This window comes from Hemicordylus capensis, chromosome 6 (genome assembly GCF_027244095.1).
Source record: "Hemicordylus capensis ecotype Gifberg chromosome 6, rHemCap1.1.pri, whole genome shotgun sequence".
NCBI classification, from domain to species: Eukaryota; Metazoa; Chordata; class Lepidosauria; order Squamata; family Cordylidae; genus Hemicordylus; species Hemicordylus capensis.
Window position 1 is genome coordinate 134,931,952 of NC_069662.1, and position 20,279 is coordinate 134,952,230.

Below are 20,279 nucleotides of genomic sequence, written 5' to 3' on the forward strand. Positions count from 1 at the left end.
GTAGACTTCACAGCATATGTTCAGGCTACATCCACTTTTGGATGAAGGAAACAAGGAGTGCCACACATGCCCAATAAATCCAGGTTCTGGTGCAAGTATAGAAAACATTTTTTGTTTTGTTTGCTGCACAAAATAATATATTCTTGTGGTTTTCTGTACAAAATAAAAATAAAACATTTCTCCCATTTCTTTGGGAGCCAACAGCATGGCTTAATATGTTCCCTGTGCACCCTATATGAGATCCTACACTATCCATCCCACGCTAAGATACTACTGGAAATGTATACCACGGTTGCGCTTGGATTACAACTAAGATTTCTTTTCCCCTCAACATCAAAAACAACTTTCAGATTTAGTCTGAACAGAATATAGATGGGTCCTGAGGAGAAAAATGCATTCTGTGTGCTCTAGACTGTATTGTGGAAAAAACAGTTGAAAACTGGTAAGAGCTAGAGCTGATTAATGTATGCATTCTTTCATATCATGTTCAGTCTTCCTGCCACTTCTTTTGCTATCTGAAGCCAGCTTGCCAATTATCAATGCACATAAGTATGAAACTGGGACACAATTCTGAAAGAATGTTTACCTCTCATCCATTATGCATGTATATTTAGACTAATAAAACAGAAAGTCAAAATGTTGTAAGTTTATCACTATAAAGTAGTAATAGTTATCTTGATACTGTATGATGTCTTCAGCAGTAAAGTCTGTTCTTCTCAGGTATGTGGTCATGCATATCTTGTTACTTTTACTCAATAACTCAATGATCTTTGGTTTTTAAACTGTGGTTCATGATGAATATCCACCTGGTCCATGAGAACATAACAAAAAAAGATGGTCTTATCCAACAAGCAGTGGACAATGATCCCAAGCTGGGATCGGGAGGAGGAAGTCCTCCTGCATCCCAGTGTGCACTGCGCAAGCAGCGGAATGGCTGCTCACAGAGCTCCCTTCTCCTGCCTGATCATGCTACAGGCCTTTCAGATCTTAGCTGGTCATGTCAGTCTCTAATGCCTGTCAGGCCTCACAGATAGACAGGCAGACATTTGCATATGTCACCACAGCTGGGCGGAGGCTTTCCCAAGCAACTTCATCACAGTCAGTCAGAAATCATTCACAACTAATACTGCTGTCATGAACCTGAGAGTCAGACACAATGCAGACAGCCTTAAATCGTTCTACAGAGTAGCTGCATAGACACTGGTGGATATCTTATCTGCTTGTAGTTTTGCTATTCTCAGAACAGATTTTTGGATTTGGTTGCATCTGTACTTACCCCATTAATAAGAAGGGCTGATACCCAAAACAAAGAAAATGAGAATTGAAACAAAAAACACCTCTTGGTTAAAAAGACATACAACAGAAAGAGTTATGTACTTAGTATATGCATATGAATAGAGTTTGTACATTTTCAAAGATCAGTTTGTAAAGGGAGGTTTGCAACATGTGGAACAATCAAGGAACAGAGCAGTATTTTAATGCAAATGCTGCAGAATGGGGGGAGGAGAATGGGGTTGTTGTTTTTCCATATGGGGGGGTGGAATGACAATAGTGATGCTTAGTGACTTGTTTCCCATAGGAACCATGAGAGATGTAAGATGTGCTTAAAAGCACTATTCATCAAAAAAAACAACCCTTAGCAGAAAGGTTGAAGTTCTATCAAAGAAACCAAATGAATGCAAAAATCTTTATACCTAAAAAAGCTTTTACTTCTCATTTTGTTAAACCTTTTCAGACCATTTATCTCAGACATAAAGCAGTCCAGACTAGAAGAGCTGTTACTGAACAATGTTCATAGACACAATCTTATTCAAGAATGGAACTCATTTTAATAATGCTGCATATTGCTTTGATATCTGTAGGATCAGAAGATTAGGCCTTATTTATGAACCCATTGCATCGTGTTTCTGTCTTTTTCTCTGTTTTTGTAAAACCACAAAAACAAATTTGTTTGTTACATCATCATCATCATCATCATCATCATCATTCAATTTCTATTGAGATGAAGTTTATACTGGTGCCACCAGCCAAGTCATCTCCTAACACATGCCTGGGTGCTTACTCATAGGTAGATCCACTAGCCAGGAGCCCGTCTCAGACAAAGATTCATTCATTGTTCCCACAAAGTCTATCAAGATCTTCTAGGGGAAGAATGTCCTGGGGAAGAAAGGCCTTCTTCAAGGAAGAATGTACTTTTCTTGGAAGTGAAGCACTGACTACTTATTCCAGGTTGCATCCTAGTGATTTCTCTTGGGATTTGTGAACTGTGTTGACTCTGTTTGATACATGTCCCAGAACAATAGCTCAAACAACCATTTTCTTGGTATTTGGGGACCCCATCCCAACTATTTATATTTCTCGCATTCTGACTCATTCATCATTGCTTCATTCTCTGAAGTTTGCACTGTAGACACATGCACTGCTAATGAAACACACTGCTTTTCAGTTTTGGCATGGAATTTATACTGAAAAGCAAATAGTTCTCAAAAGGAATAAGACTAATCTGTGCCAGTGGATCTTGAATTTTGTTGCATTGTTCTTTGTAGGCCACCAGGTTTTCTTATCTTATAATTTCCACTTGGGATGATGCTTTAAAGCATGTATCATCTGGACTAATCCTACATGAGTATAAAAATTACTGACATCACTTGTTAAACTGATGCATTCTTGGGCCAACAGGCCAATGAATATGATGGAATCAGATATAGACATGGAGGCTCTCCACACTGCGGAGAGCCTGCAGGGGGGTTGCAGGGAAAGTGGGCTTGACCCGCTCTCCCTGCACACGAGCATGCAGCTCACCCTGGGGGCGCAGATCGGCTGCTCACACAATTACCAGCACAGTCATGGAGCTGGTAGGGGCAGCGGGGGAGACCCCTGGAAGTCCCAGAATGCCCCATGAAAGGCTTGTTGTAGCTTCACGGTCGGGAGTCTCCTTGTGAGCCGCCATGGCGCAGAGCTGCATCTCGGCGACACATAAACAGGTAAACAGGGTTTAGCCAAGTGTGTTTGCTAACCTCATTGAGGGGGTGGGATTAAGAGGGCTTGCTGCTGGGGGCCACATGGCTCCCAAGTGGTTCACACACACGGTGGAAACCGGGCTGGGCTCCCTTTGCCAGGTTTCCACTGTGAATGAGAATAGCCTCATGGATTGTCTTTTACTGAAGAAATATATTTTCCATTTTAATAGGTATCTTTACAGTCACTATAGGACATCAAAACTTTCAGAGTTTTACTCAGTCAGAACTATAAATCCTAAGAGAGATTTGTGCTAAAGTCTGGATCTTGAATCAAGGCATTTAAGTAAGGAAGCATCTGTGGCCTTCAGTAAAGCCAAGAAACCTTTGAAGAATGCAGTCGATCACTCAACCAGCTCATAACAACCAGCTGGGGAAAGGAATGGCACAAGTACTATATTCCATTGTAGTTTTGAGGAAAGAAAAATATAAATGTTGGGGGAAGTTTTTGGGGGGCGGGGGTGGATATAGCAATTCCACCATGATAGCCATTTAACTTTTCTGCACCTGCAGAAGTGTGAAGTAATTTTAATAACTGTAACTAAAACTGATTCTGCTTTATGTCTTGGCTGAAAAGCCTCAAGCAGCCCAGCAGCATTGGATCAAAATGGATGAGAAGAAAGGGAGCCATCTGCTGAGTCATGAGCACCACTGCAATATCCAAATTAAGTCCAGCTTTGCTTAACTCATGAAGTCTTGTAAGATACTGGCTGAGATAGTTTTGTGGCAAGCCAATATGATAGGTGTCTTTCACAGATAAAAGAAAAAAAGCTGCTCTCAGCTTCAGGCAGCTCAGTGATCAATATGATCTATTCATGGCCATAAGTATACCTCAGAGAACATTACAAATCTCTGGTAAAGGCTAGATTTTTGCATATGGGCATATTTCATTGAAGAGGCACCCTTTAAAAGTGGTGATTCTCTTTATTTGGCAGGGGGAGAGTAACTGGCCCTATACATCTTGAACACAGTGAGGCTGTTCACACGAGCATGCAAAACTGGGCTAAGGGAGCCCAGCTTGGTTTTGCTTGCTTGTGTGAACTACTGGGATCAGGGCAGATCCTGGTCGCTACATGGCGTCAAATCCACCTGTGAAGCCTCCTTCTTAAATGAGGTTAGGGGAGCAAGTGCAAGGGGGAGGGGATCCCAATAATACACCACGCACTCACACAGTGAATTACTGGAACTCCGAGGGGCAGGGCAGCACGCAGCGGCATGTCCCAGCACCCCGGCCCCAGTAGCTGTAGCGCGAGCTCCTGCTCATCTGGGCCAGCAAACCGCCTGCCCAGGGAAGGCAATGAGATCATCTGTGGGGAGGATGATTCAAAACCACTCTCCCCACAGACCTCCACGGAGCGCTTCTCATTGATTGTGAGAAAAACTCCACCATTTCTCTCAAGATTTCACGTTGTTTTTTTAACCATTCTTAAGTTCAGCATTTCTTATCACCTTCCTTCACTCAATCATCCACTCTGGAGCCATTCCAATTATACCAGCCTTGAAGATAGCTACTCAGTCCTCAAGGTGGGTAACAATTTTGTTCAAGCAAGTCGTTTCAGAACGCTTCATCTGAGCCAGTGGACCGGGTCTCATGATCCGTGAGACCCGGTTTGGGGCAGTGAGCGAGAAGAGCGGGCTAAGCCCGCGCTCCCTGCTCATGAGCGGGGAGGGAGTCCTGGGCAGCCGAATTGGCCACCCACATGGTTGCCGGCTCCGAGATGGAGCCGGTGGGGGCTGGGGAGCTTGGGGGCTGCACGGCCCCCGGAAGCCCCAGTATGCCCTGTGCAAGTGCACAGGGCATACTGGAGAGACCCCCGGAGCTGGGAGGCAGCTTTTCGCCTTCCCTCTGGGGGTCCACTCATGAGTAGGCGCGGCGCGAAGCCACACCGCGGCTACTCACGATCCAAAAAACCAGGTTTGCGGAGCACTCACTCCGCAAACCTGGTTTTGGGGCAAGGGTTCTTGGTTACCCACTCCAGAACCACCGGGCTCGCAGCCGAACCCAGTGGTTCTGACGATCGGCAAAAATCAGGCTAGCAGAGGCTAGCCCGATTTTTGCTGATCGTCAGAATAGCCCCAGTGTCTTCCAAGACATTCTAGAACAGGGATAGGCAATGGCAGACTTAAACTTTCTGGCGGCTACTGTATTTACCTGTATCCAAGACTAGGTTTTATCTAAGTTCTTTGATGTTAGAGATTGTGGGGTTGTCTTAAATTCAGAGTCCTGTTCCATTTGGGTAAAAACAGGTATAACCTTATTTAACCTCTATTTTAAGGGGGTTGTCTTAAATTCGGGGTCATCTTCTGTTCGTGTAAATACAGTACTCTTTTTCCCCCAGAGTCTTGGGAGCTTCTAGCACAAACTTTCAGCTTGGGAAGGCGGAGTCAGTCATGAAATGGAGGCTTGAGGAGGCCAGTCACAGCAGTTTGTATGAAAATTTACTCCAACAGGATAAGAAATTTTAACATCAAAACTTCCAAGTTTCCAGAGAATTTTGCTGCAGGTCAGGAAGGGAGCAAGAGAGGCTGCTTTGTAGGAGACAAAGCTGGAGAGAAATTAATAGGAGAGAAAGTAAAGCAACCCTGATCATTCAAAAAGAAAGATTAAAAATGGCGCAACCATGCCCCCACTTAGCCAGCTAATTATATTTGTCTTCTGGGATGGAATGGAAAGGAGGGAGAGGCTAGTCCAAACACCTGGAGAGCTACTTCAGAGTATCCCAGCAGCTTACTAGTAGCTCCCTAATGCATGCCCCTGCTCTAGAGTGCCATGAGACAAATGCTTAAAGGTACCAGTAAGTTCCAAAGCACCTACCCACAGAGAAGGCCACCTGCTATATGTCTAGTCTCTTTTCAGTCAACTTCTGCTAGATGGACAGGGAATAGAGCCCAGTCTCTTCAGTAGGTATGACTGGATTATAAGTTCACTACTAACATGGGCAAAAAGCAGCAAAACATGCCCTCAGAGGAGGCTGCCTACTGAATATCTTCTCAGGGCTTGCTTTCTTCCAAGTAGGAGCTAGGCTCAGAAAAGAGGCTTGCATACAAACATGGAGATGGGTCCTTTGAGGGTGGGCAATGTTTACTCTTACACACTCTAAAAGTAAATCTTTTCAGGCGAAAGAGAAAAGCATGCCTCAAATTTGATTCAAAGGGCAGTGGGGAGGAAGTTTAAACCATCCTTTGAGCCAAGAGATTGTGGTTGGGATTTTGTGTATGTGTTTGTATGCGAACAGTTAGTCTGCACTGTCCTGCCCAAATCCATGACTATGTCTCTTTTCAGGAACTCATTGACAGAAAAACACAAGCATTTCAAAGGAAGCTCATTCTGCAAGTTTTCAAAAATATGTTTGCCATTTCTATCCTTTTCATTGGTTATAAAGCTGTCCTTGAAGATGCTTAGCATTGAAGGTTAGCCTTGTTTGTGTAGCAAAGTGGTGGCCCTCATAGTAAATTCTGCTACCTAATCACAGTGGTGTGGGGAGGGCTTAGGTGGCTCATGTTCAGGCCACCCACCCCCCAACCTGGCAGTGCCCACCCCACCCCACCCGCACTCCACCCCTGCAGCAGCCTTACTCTGAGTCCCGTGCCAACCACTCAGCTGGGCATCACATATGCGGGGGGGGGGAACTACCCCAGGTTGCTTCATCAGGGCTGCCACCGTGCAAATAGCTGAGAGAAGAGGCACCAGCACCCCGTGCAACCTAGAGAGAAGGGGCACCACCACTGGCTGCCTGTCATGGCAAGCCCCAAAGGCAGCTTCAAACAGGTTCTCTGAACCCATGTGCACAATTGCAACTCCTCCTTTGCCTAATCACCTCTTTATCTAATAAGTGCACATCTTTCTATAACACTCCTTACTTATATGTATTCCTCAACACACATCTTGTTTAGTTCATCTGCCAAATCTTGCTTTGCTGAAAGTTTCTAATGAGGAGCAAGGCTTGTTTATGTAAATATTGACTATTATCCCAAAGACTGTGGTTGACATTCTAATTAACACTGTGTGCATGCAGCCAAAGGCTACACAGCCACAGCACATATTCTCCCTCTTATTAAGTGTGGGTGCTCACATGGAGGGCAATCTTTGCTGATCTTCCGTTCCTCTGGAAGCACTTTATACAATACACAGATGTCCCTGCAGCATATTGCAAAGTGCTCCTAGGGAAAGGGGAGACTGGTGAAAAATCACACACATATGCAAACACCTGTGCTTCAGATGTGGTAGCATATCTGCTACAGGTGTGCATCCTTTGACTACATACATGCAACATCAGTTAAGATGTGAGTCTATGAATGTGAAAAATGCTAAGGGTTTTATTTTCCGAATGAATGGGGCACATTCATTGTGGGTTCAATTCATGAATGGGCTAGGAAGCAAATAGGATGGATGGGTATGAATGGAGGTCCATTTTTGGAACCTCCATTTGTACCTGCTGATTTTTGTTCTTGGAGATGGGGGCTAGCTCAGTTATAGAGTATCTGTTTTGCATACATAAGGTCCCAGGTTCTGTCCCTGACATCTCCAGGCTGGGAAAGACTCCTGCCTGAAACCCTAGAGAGCTGCTCGTAGTCAGAGAAGACAATACTGAGCTAGATGTAAAGCAAGTTCCTATATTCTTGGGGTTTATTTTCCTTTAATCATCTTACTTTTACCTGCATCCGTGGCAACTGGTGTTCCAATCTGCAACTGCCTTCTGACTGTGGCCAGGAGTGGTTTTTTTACCCACCCTGCCCCAGGAAGAAACTTCAGCTTAGGATATATAGATGAAAAAATGGCCAGCACCAGGAGTAGGGATGTGCCTGAACTGAGGTTCAAAGCACAGTTCAAGCACAGGGGACTTTAAGAAAAGGAGTATCTTCCACCTCTTCCAAATTCCTGCTAGGGCGGGACCCAAAAAGCCCCATGCACCATCAGAATGCACATGGCACCCCTGACAGTGTGGGTACCATGCTGCCCCAGCAGAAAGAGTCAGGAGAGATCAGGTAAGCACCTGTTCTCCTTTTAAAGTCCCCTTTTGCTTTCTCTCAGTGCTCAAACTGCACTTTGAACCATTATTCGGGGACATTCCTAACCAGGAAACAACTGCATATTGGAGCTCCTGCCACCTCCAATGCAGTCAAGTGGTTCAAGATAAGCGTATTTTTAAAAAAACAAAAAAAAACCCACACCCATAATGGTTGACATACCAAGGGTACATCAGCCCAGTAACACTGCACGCACACAAGTTGTAAGACCATTGGAAATAATGAACTTACTCTCCTCTAACATCATTTGTGTAAATTTACAATTTGTGTACCTTGCATATATGCATCCTTACTAGGCTGATGTACCCTTGCACAGTATGTCAGCTTATGAAAGTAAACACGGGGCAAAAATTAATCAGGACCCCAGAATGGGTTACAAAACAAACAGGGATTGGCCTAAATGGTCCCAAAATGGGGTCCCCAACATGAATGAGATTCCAAAATCAAAACAAAATTGAGTGCATGGTCCTACAAAATAGACACATATGTATTGCTTTCCATAAGCAGCTATGATTGCAGTCTTTATACATATAGTGTACAGACACTGACACAGAAACAAAGGGACACACAAATATCCAGTTGGATAAATCTTTGTTCACACAGCCATGAAATTTCATAAAGGTATTTAAAATATTCACTACTGTTCTCATATCTGAAAGCATAGCCTTAAGCCTGCTGACATTTCATGGTCTGTTAATAGAGAACACTTTAAATATAGAAGGTACACATTATACATTAAAGACTACACAGAGTCATGCATGAACTAGCCTGTACTGTATAAATGTAGGATTCTTTAATGGTTGAAATACTACAACAGAATATTTAAGATTATATGAGAGTCCACAGACCATGCAAAGTGAAGTTTAAAAATCATGAACAAACCCTAAAAGATAAAGCAGTGAAATCACAAGTAATTGTTCCACAATCAACCCTTTTTTCAGATTAAATCAAGACTTTTCACATACAGCTTAAAAATTAATATCAGAATAAGAGAGATGAGAAGAGAATCTAGAATTCATTCATTATTAATGAATTCAAAAGTGTTACACATCTTACATCCTGTTTATGGTGCACATTCACTTAAATGACAGTGTGTCCATTCATATTTTCTGTGAGAAACAAGAGTACAGAATATACATGTGCACAATATGGTTGGAGGGACATTTTCAGAACAATCTGACATTTTAAATTTCTTGACTTTTGCATGCAAGCCATCACCACAGGGATTTTTCTATCATTCCCAAATCCTGAATAGCTTTCAAACGTCTTTAAAATCATGTTTTACATCTTTTAAGAGAGAGAGAGAGAGAATCTTTCTCCAAAGTTATTTTGGATGCTCAAGAGTTATTATTTTAGTCAAGAAGAAGAAAAGTTAGTCTAAAATAATTCTTCTAGATCTAAAATACATTGTTTGGGTTTCTTAAAAGGATTTAAAATAAGCATTCTTTCTGGCCTTTTAGTCCCAATCCTGAATATACAGTAAAAGAATCTGATTTATTCTTTCTGCAAAGCTATTAGAAGACAAAGTGAGGTAGAGGAAATACAAATGCAGGTGTATAGTCTGGAATAAGCTTAGTGCTTTCTTCCCCTATGTGGTATTATAATGAAATGCCCATCACTGCGTTGCTACCATCACTATTACGCATTCAGCTGCCAGTTGCATATTTCAATGAGTCCTTGTTCCAGAATTTCCTCCTTTCAATCAGGAATCAAATTCAATTAGGAATCAATCAGGAACAAAGACTGAAGTGACAGCACTTCTGATCTGAGTTGGATAGAAGATTATCTCCATTTATTTATTTGTTCATGTTGGGCCTTCCCACCAGCCACAAGAGTGCCGGAATACTCACCCAGTCGCAGGGCTGAGAAGATGGAGGCCGCACAGCTCCTGGGTACAGGCAAAGCCAACTGGGACCTTCCCCAGTTGTTAGGGAGAGCCAGGACACCCAGGAACCAACACACCATGGGTGGGCCAGCATAATCCAGCAGGTTGCCTCCTGGTGGCGAAGAGGAGAAGGCAGGGCCTCAACAGCTGGCAAGACGGGCAACAGCTGAAGGAGGGAGGATGCAGGCAGCTAGATTGGAGAGGGTGAAGTCAGGAGAGGGTGGTTGGGGTTGCCCTGATTGCAAGGCTTTATTAGAGGTGTGGATGGAGATATGGGAGTGACTTGGCCCTAGGGACTCCTGGTGAGGAGTGGTCTGACCCCTCTCCCTGATGACAGGGTGACAATTAACCCTCTCCCCAGTACTTCTGAGGCCGCTTCAACAGCCATGAACAGGAACAGAGGAAGGGAGGCAGCTGGAGACTGTGGCCGCAGGCAAGTGTGTGACAGTTCATTATTATTTATTTATTAAATTGTATGTACAGTATTGCTTTCCTCCTCCTTGTGGAGATGACCAAAGCAGCTAACAGAAAATGAAGAACACAATAAAACAATATCAGTTCAATAAGCCAGTAACAACAAAATTTACTTCAAGAGTAGCCAGAAAACAACAGCATCCAGAGAGAGAAAACAGTCCAGAGGGGGAGCAGTAACACAAAAAACAGAACCTAAAATGTTTCCCAGAATAAATGTTTAGATAGTAACAGAATATCCCCAAATGGGGAGCCAAAAACCTTCCCGTAACAGGAACTTCCACATGCTGGGTAAAGGCAAAGTGTGCCGTTGAGACAGTGTCGACTCCTGGCGCCCACAGAGCCATGTGGTTTTCTTTTGGTAGAATACAGGAGGGATTTACTATTGCCATCTCCTGCGCAGTATGAGATGATGCTTTTCAGCACCTTCCTATATCGCTGCTGCCCGATATAGGTGTTTCCCAGACTATGGGAAACACCTATAACAACGGGGATTCAAACCACCAGCCTCTGGCTTGGTAGTACCACATAAAAGCCCTGTGGCATGTTGCCGCCAGTCTAACTGTCTGCAGAGAATGATGGAAAGCAGAAAAGGACTTCACCAGTTAACAACAAGGGGTGGGCAGTCACATGGGGAGGGAGACGGTCCCAACCTGTTTGGCACATTGAGGGACAAAGAGAAAAGAGATCCCCAGCATCGCTAGGAGAAGGAGTGAAATCTCTTTGAATAAAAGTAGTCTTCCAAGTAAATCCACAGAAGCTACTTTTTTTCTAATCTACATAACCCCCTCTCTCTGTACACCACTGTTCATCATTTCCCCCACACTGACAGCTTGAAATAAAGGGGGGGGGGGGCATTGCAAAGAAAGGAAATGGAAGGGAGACTTCCAATAAAGAAATCTAAGATGCTCAAGGCCTAGTGCCCATGTCCTAATTACCTGAAAGCAGCAGGAGGCAAAGCACAACAGGAGGGATGCTGGAGCAGTTAACAGTGGGTATGATCCATGTGACACAGGCTGCACAGGACAAGGTTCTTTGGCAAGTTCAGCTGACAGATGGATGTGCTATGAAAGCTATGGCCACAGACTTCTTGAGGAAATGTGATCAGTGGGAAGACTCAAGGGAGACTACAGGATATGCACTACTAGAGCTGAGTAGACACAAGCAGTCTTTTAATCATAAGTTGTTCCACAAAGCACCGGACACTTGATCAGAGACATCACATGAGTGAATCTAGAATAAGTGCAGGGTTCGGTATGACCACATCTGTTATAATGCCTTAAGGTCGTGTTAAAAACAAAAGGTTTTAACATTTTATATCAGAGACACAGAGAGAGAGAAATACCTTGGCTTCAATGACAGAAGTATCAACTTTGTTAAGTCACTTCCACAGAATACAGAAAGCTGATATTTACATATATACTCAATACCCTGGTAATTAGAAATGGGATAGTTTACCAGTCTTCCTCAAGATCTAGAACATTTAATCTGCCTTTTTACAGCAACTAGCACTCTAACAGAGATCAAACCAAGCCACAGACAGACAGGATAGGACTGTGGGAGTTCCACCTACACATAATGGAAGCAAACTTTTGTTAGGGAATGGAAGATTTGCAGTAGCAGAAAGAAATGTAACAATGCTAGCAGAATTACTAGTGTGTACACATGCACTCATACACGTACTATTCATACGTCTCATTCTCAGCTGAGAGTGAGGTAGCCTACAGGTGTGTGGGTGGGTATAGTGCTCAAATCAGTACAAATCAGTGGGTATAGTGCTCAAATCATTCATGAAATACAAGTGCATATTTTCTAGGATTCAAGAACCATGAGTCTTATTCAGAGTCCCACAAGTAGAATGAAAGTTTTCAGAGCAGAAAGATAGCACAGTAAATCTCTAAAGTGGAACCGTTCTTGGAAGTGAATTCAGTGCAGGTGAGAACAAAGTATATGCATAGACAGTAAGTGATAAATGGCAAATCTTGTGCCCATATTATCTAGTTTCTGATACTAAAGAGAGACATCACATGAATAATACCATAATAATGGTAATTAAGTTATAGTAAAGAAAACAAAAATATTCATCATGCTTCAGAGATTTTTTGCTGAAAATTCAACCCTAGTATTCCATGGATACTCATAGCCTCCTCTATTCATTGAGTCATTCCCAATGGACTTTCTTTGGCATTCCATCTTTGACATTCCATCACTTCCAATACATCTGTGTGATTCTACTTATTTCCCATCACCTCTGTTGCTCTACATACTCTTCATCACTGCCTTCACAATGTTTCATTTTTTAACTGACTCAGCATAGGCTCCACTTTGCCATTCCACAATCCACTCTCCCCCTTATCTTCCTTATACTTACTCACTATCATTCTACACATCCTAACTAGTACCCTCTGCAATTCCATCCACCCCTTGGAGCCTTCTTCTCAGTACTGCATACTGTCCCACTCTCACAGGCAATCCACTCTGTATAATCCTTGCACAACCCCTTTTCCTCCAGTTGGTTTACAAAGACAGCAATGGGAGGAAGCACGTCCAAATTTGCCTCTCACAGCACTAGACAGCCTCTCCTCACTTATCCACTATAAATGTACAGGGCTTGCACTTGCAGAGTGTCATCCAGCTAGGACTCCACCACAGTAAAATGTTTGAAGACTTGTCATTATTCCATCATCCTACATCAGGAGCACAGGAACACTGGAAACTGCCTTATACTGAGTCAGACCATTGGTCCATCTAGCTCAGTATTGTCTACACAGACTGGCAGCAGCTTCTCCAAGGTTGCAAACAGCCCTATCTTGGGGATGCCAGGGAGGGAATCTGGGACCTTCTGCATGCAAGTATGCAGATGCTCTTCCCAGAGCAGTCCCACCCCCTAAGGGGAATATCTTACAGTGCTCACATGTAGTCCCCCATTCAAATGTAAATCAGGACAGATGCTGCTTAGCAAAGGGACAATTCATACTTGCTACCACAAGACCAGCTCTCCTCCCATAAGACCAGCTCTTCTCCTACAATGAAGACCCTCATTCCACCTATGAGTGTTGTTATTGTCCATTAATTCTGTTTCACCCATAAGGTTGTTTTTCCACTTCCAGAAATTTAACATACTTTATTCCACTTTGCTATATTTGAACATTCCACTTCTATGTTCCAGACTCTTATCATTCTGCTCTCAGCACCATTATCTTACTATTGTCCCACTTTCATGATGCTGTGCTTATTCTATTCCTGACTTTAAATCACCTGGTAACACTACACATTCTGTTTATTCTCTACGGCACTGGTCTGCAACTGGTGGGCCATACCCACATCTAAGTTATTACCCCAATATAACATGGGTCGCACAAGTGACACCATCTTTGTTTTTTGGGTTTTTAAAAATTAAGTTACTTTTTTAAATTAAGAAGAAAACATTTCTTGGAGCAACAGGGAGAACAGCACCAGAAAAACAAAAGGAGAAAAACAGAGGGACAGAAAGCAGATACCTATGGTGTGTGTGTGTGAATATATATCTAAAAGATGTCCCATATCTTTTACTGGGTCTGACAAGGTTGAAGATTGATTATGCCTAGGGTTTCCTCTTTTTATACCCCGCCCCCTAACAGTTTTATCACTTTCCCTCTTCCCATACCTTCCTTTTCAGCATTCTGCTAGTTCCACTAAGCCTTACTGTCATTCTGTTTGGCCTATATGCAGTTTATCTGCTTTCCCTTCGTTGGCAGCCTTAGACTTACTATACGCACAGCTTGAAGAGCCCATTCAGCTATTGAAATTGTTTCACTCCCATCATTTGCAATGGTCATTCCAGATGCGCCCGTTGCCGTTGCTCGCAGAGGGCATTCAAGTTTCTGTTACTCATTTCAATACGTCTCCGGGCTCTCCCACCAACTTTCCATGGCCATACATCAAAGTCGCTATAACTTTTCTGCAAGACATTACGCCGCACGGCATCCCTCGGAAGCTTACAAGAGACACTGTAGCCCAACACAAACACCTTCCACCTGATGGCTCACCCGCGGGAGCAAAAGTGCCTTTTCTCCATCGGAGCCACTTCCTAGACCCCAGAGACCCTGTCGTCTAAGCCTTTAGCATCCCTGGTTTCAGAGGCGAGAGGGACACTTTGCAAAACATCAAGAAGCTATACAGTCAGGTTAGACAACGAACGAGATCTGGCAGAATGGGGCAACCCGCGGTGAAGGAGACCATCCCCCTCCCACCCCCAGCAGAGTGGATTCCCGCTCCGAGGCAGAAATGCCTCCAGACGTTCATACAGAGGCATGCACATCTATAGATCTCTAGGCATGTATATATATCTGCAGCCTGGTCTCTGTCGAGCGAGTGTAAGCGGCTGATTGAGGAGAGGTGTCAGGGTTTAGTTACCGGGGAAGCAGAGCCGTTCTTGCAGAGCGGTCCCCTGAAGATCCCTTTAATGCCACGGTAGTGCCCGTTGCTGAGATGCCTGGAGCTGATGACCAGGTAGCACGCCATGCGGGTCCGGGCGGGGTGGAGGACGGGGTAGTGGGTCAGCCTGCGAGACCCTGGCTCCTGAGAGGGGTGGGCTGGGCGAACGGGCTCCTCAGCAGCAGCAGCCGCCACCGCCAAGTTCTGCTACTACTGCCCCCCTCCAGGCTGAGGGGGGAGGAAGAGGAGGAGGAGGAGGAGAAGCCCCCTGAAGGAACCGCCACTCGTCTCCCCCCTTCCCACCCACCCCCTGTCTCTCGCTCTCTCATCCAGCGCCCGGAATACTGCTGCCAGCAGCAGGCTGTGCTGATGAAGAGAGCGGCGGCAGCCCGGGCGCACTGAAGGGAGCCGGGAAGCCAGTCCACATGCTGTTCCGCTGGGTAACTCCGGCGCCAAAGAACATGAAAAGAGAGAGCGAGACCGCAAGTTGGCAGGGTGGGAGGTACCACACAGTCCCCCTTCTCTCTCCTCCTCCTCCTCCTCCTCCCACCCTCGCGGCTCCTCAGAAGGTCCTAAGGAGGCACAAACATCCAGTCCCGAAAGCAGCGGCTCCCCATAGCTGCTCCTGGTGTTGAGCAGCAGCGACTGCTCGGGGAAGGAGGGAGGGAAAGAGCGCGCACGCGAGAGAGAGTCCTTGGCGCACCAAAGTCCCTTGCACACCGCCGCCGCCGCCGCAGGCAGTGTCAGTCAGGCAATGCCTCCCCTCGCCTCACCTTAAGCGCGCGCGGGCTGGCGTGGAGAGGAAAGGGGCGCGCGCCGGCAGAGAAATCCGCTCCCCCCCCCACTGCCTTTCTCAGTGGCCTCCTGGGGATTTGGAAAGGGGCAGCGTGTAGGTCGCGAGCCCAGCTTCGCCCCCGCCCTCCTTCTCCTCTCCCCTTCGGAGTGTGGAGGCGATAGCAGGCAGGCATTCTCTCCAGCGGAGGAGATGGAGAAGGGAATTGCTCAGATGTGAAGGGAATCCCTGGCAGCTCGCCCGACTGCCTCAGACACCTCAGGGTCGCCGGGGAAGGAGAGTGGCATTCTGCGGCGCATTGCTTTGCCAACCTCCTTCCGCTTGGACATTTCCCAGGCTGATGTCCCCAGCCCCTTGAGCCCGCGAGGCGCTGTTACTTGGGCTTAAAGAGACCCTCAGCCCCCGCTCGCTCCAAGGGGCTAAGCAGAGGAACTAGGTGGGCTGAAGTGGTTCTGGACTGCGCGGGAGGATTCACCTCGCCGCCTCTTGGATAACCGCTCGGTTTCTTTAATCCTCGGTTTCCCTTTCCTCTCCTCCTCGGGTCGCCCTTATCAACCGAGTAAAGCCAGCGTCAAAAACTCCCCTCGAATTAGCTCCCCTGCACCATCAAGCAGCTTTGCCTCTTCTTCGCTCCTGGCGGAAAGCGGGAGCCGCAGGCGCCAGGATAAGGCTCCACCATGGTGCAGGTGCAGGGTTATTGGCGGGAAGGGCACTTGTGGCGCGGGGGCTGCTGTGGGGGAACAAAAATCGCCAGGGCAGCAGGGAAGCGCAGCTCAAGAAGGGTACATATACCGACATGGGCAAAGGCAATTTTCTTTTTGTCCAAGACATAATTTGCGCTAGGGCCGCTCAAACCTGTAACCTATGAAATAAGAATGGATGGAAATGGGTGCAGACAGAGGGAATGCTTAAGAACATTAAGCATTCACTTACAGTATATTGTAAGTGATATACTCTTATACTGAGTATATACTCAATATACTCTTCGCTTACAGTATATTGTTCTTTTGAGGGGGAGATAAAATACACATGGGGGGAGAAAATCTGTTCTGGGGACTGAAATCTATTTGGGGGTTATTGGGTTTGCTAGGGGGAGTTCAGTAAAATGAGGGGAAACCCCTCAAAGCTTAGGAGAGGAAGCTGCTATCCTAGAAGCATATGCCTTTTGAGGAGGTATAGCGGCGCATTTCCCTCACCTATAAGCAAATACAGAGATTCCCTGTATTCAAGGACTGGTAGAGAGATCTGTGCTTGAGAACTTGAAAAGCCAGTGGGGAGTAAAGCTAAATGGAGCAATGATCTGGCTCAATATAAGGCCACTTCATAAGTTCAGCTGGAAAGGCGACTTCATTTCTAGGTAGATGAAGAAGGCGTGAGTGAGTGACCCAGGGACTTCTTTTTCTAGAAATTCAGCACTTTCTCTGTCCTCCTGGGTTCATTACTGATTCTAAGCCAGTCTCATGGGAAGGGTGAATTGGTGAATGATCACCCAGCTCTATGATAATTCCTTTGTTTTAATTCTGCCAAAGTTTTATTCCACACAAGTGCACACATAAGATATAGAAAAAGAAATCCAGGAAACTCTGAGGATGAGACGAAGGGGTGGGGGGTTCTAAAAGACTGAGAAGATCCCAGGGCACATCATGCTCTGACAGAAAAATCTCTATTCTACAGTTGTAATGATCATCACATCCACCCCATAAGTTCCTGAAGCTAGGTGTATGTTTGTGTTTGCATGGAGTAATTTACAAGCTAAATAACTGGCATAATGTTGGGAACATTTCATGCTTGCAGAACTAAGGCAGTTGAAAACAGGTTGCTATTTTTCTCCTCTGCAGGGTATACACACCATCAATCTCATTTAGCTTGATATGCAAACTCAGCTTCCTTTCTTCAATACACAAGCAATGTCTCTGCAGCCCTAGTGTAAATACTGCATATATTCAGCTAATTTGGTTTAAAACCCCACACAGTCTCAGCAATTAACTGGAGGCAACCCATTCTCCCAGATGTGACTATATAATTATGAAACTACCACCATAAACAAAAAATTGCATAGAAACACTTCTTTAATAGACAAAGTTAAGCTAGGGTGTGGGTGTACTATTAGGCCCCCAGAATTTGAAAATAAGTTATAGCAATAGCACTTACATTTATATACCGCTTTATAGCCGGAGCTCTCTAAGCAGTTTATAATGATTTAGCATATTGCCCCCAACATTCTGGGTACTCATTTTACCAACCTCAGAAGGATGGAAGGCTGAGTCAACCTTGAGCCCCTGGTCAGGATTGAACTTGTAACCTTCTGGTTACAGGGCGGCAGTTTTACCACTGCGCCACCAGGGGCTCTTATAAGTTATAGCACTTATATATTTTGGCATTAACGTCACACACACTTCTGTCTACAATCAGGGTTGAAGATAGTTTACATACTGTTTTCTATTACACTGAAGTACAATGGAAATTGAAACTCAGTGTGAATGAATCATTTTGTGCAACTCCATAATGTGTTACTAGTTCAATATTCTTAACCTGCCCACTTTTACCACCAACAGCAACATCTGAGTTATGCAGAACTTTCAGGATATCTGCATCAACACTCTTCAAGTGCCATTTCAGTTTACCCTGTTACTGACCAGTGTGCATTTCTCCTACACATGAATACATTTCCTTTTCTCAGAATTGTTGGCTTAGATTTGCTTCTTGTTTCTAAAACAAATGCAGCCATCAATACATTTGGTGCTGCACACCAAAAGATAAGGGGGGAACCTTGATGTGGAATTGTGATGTAGTCAGGTTTCTGGAAGATCAAAAACATATTGTCTATCCCCTTAAAGAAAGCAATAAAAGGTGTTAGAACAGTGTCTGATAAAGGTATATTTGTACACAGTCTGTTTATTTTGTAAACAAGAGGAAAGTGCTGATAATTAAAAGGACATTGTGAGATGTTCATCTAGGCTAATCATGGGACAATACTAACTTCCATGACATACAGGGAAAATCAGAGATAGATCAAGAAGCAGAGTGAGCCACTTGTAGTGTGTCCTCAGTGTCAACTTGCATGGGGAAAAGAAAAACAGTGAACATAACTTTAGACTATTTTGAAAAGTAGTGTGGTTGAGTAAGGCAAGAAAGGAGAATGGAAGTTAGAAATGTGAACCCAGCATTCTGAAATCTGACTTCCTGACCTAAGAAAATCCTGCTAAGACCTCCTTCAGCAATGACTGATTTGCACAGTCTATTTGAGACACGCTGGACTTGTGTGCAATCTGGACTTGTGTACAATTGCCCCCTATCTGTTGTCTCTTGAGGCTCAGTACTTCCTGTGCCAGCATAAGTTGGACTCATCAGGAACAACAGGTAAGAGGCCAGTGGTGGACCATAGCATTTTACTGCTTAAAGTGGAGCACCAAATGGCATCACCTCCCTCCTTCCTTTTGCTTTTTTCCCCAACAAAGCCACAGTCCAAACTCCCTTTCTTTCAAATATCTCCCCCATCTTTCCTTTTATACTGGGAAGGGCAGAGGAAAAGCAGTGTGTAGTGTCATTTTCCTTTCCTTCCAACCATTCATGAGCATCTATGCTGCCCCTGAAGAGTGGCTCACAGTCTGCTGTCTAAAGTGGCCTGCTTCACCATGCTTAATGGTAAGAGCAGTCCTATACGACAGTGTTTACTAGCCTTCCCCCCACCACCACCCCCAAGGCACAGTTAGAGTAAGGGGAAAGCAGGCACACTCCCCCTCCCTGCATGAAAGCAATTTTTATTTTTACTTTTCCAGTGGAAAGTCACTGCTTTATTTATTTATCTATTTATTTGCCCACCCACCCCCCTGGTGCATTGTGAGGTGAGTTAGCTGCAAAAGCCATCAATTTAACTCCCCATGTTTGAGCTGCCTTGATCCATAATGCACAGGGAAGGAGGCACCCCCTTCCCAGGCATAAAGTAGTAAGTCAGCTGCAAAGCTGGGAGTTTAAACTCTCAGCTTTTGTAGCTGACTCACTCTTTTATGCAGCAGGAAGGGGGAACCTCCATCCTGGTGCATTATGGGGTGAGTCAGCTCCAAAAGCAGCGAGTTGAAACACATGGCTTTTGGGGCTGACTCAGACTGAATCAGTGTAGCACATTGGCTAGCATCCCTCAACAGCACACTAGTATTCCACAGCACTCTGGTAGGGAAATGCTGCTGTATGAAGCCGTAATTCCTGTTTATATGGAGCCATCCCATTTTTTAAACTGTCATTCTCACTTCATCCAGTGAAGGAGTGCAACAAATGTGCATTGCTGACACAGCCTTGATTTAGTGAATGTTTAGCAGGCAATATCTGATCCATCAAAAACGTCTCTATAGGACAACTAACCTGAGCAGGAGTTCTATTTCTTGATTTATTTTATATTTATATCCCATTTTTAATTTTAATTGAAGGTGAAGTGTGCCGTCAAGTCGATTTTGACTCCTGGCGACCACAGAGCCCTGTGGTTTTCTTTGGTAGAATATAGGAGGAGTTTACCATTGCCTCCTCCTACGTAGTATGAGATGATGCCTTTCAACATCTTCCTATATCGCTCCTGCACAATATAGGTGTTTACCAGATAGGATTCGAACCAGCAACCTTCTGCTTGTTAGTCAAGCATTTCCCCAATGTGCCACTTAAGGTGTAGTTAATTTTA

General features: G+C 44.8%; 1 protein-coding gene across 1 annotated transcript in view; it reads right to left on the reverse strand.

Annotated features, from left to right (window-relative positions):
- Positions 1-15,132, reverse strand: part of ZNF804B (zinc finger protein 804B) — a 372,477-nt gene extending 357,345 nt beyond the window's left edge. The window contains exon 1 of the mRNA XM_053265959.1: positions 14,797-15,132. Coding sequence (XP_053121934.1) covers positions 14,797-14,904 — 108 coding nt within the window. The 5' untranslated portion in view covers positions 14,905-15,132. The remainder of the gene's footprint in view (positions 1-14,796) is intronic.
- Between the last annotated feature and the right edge of the window lie 5,147 nt (positions 15,133-20,279).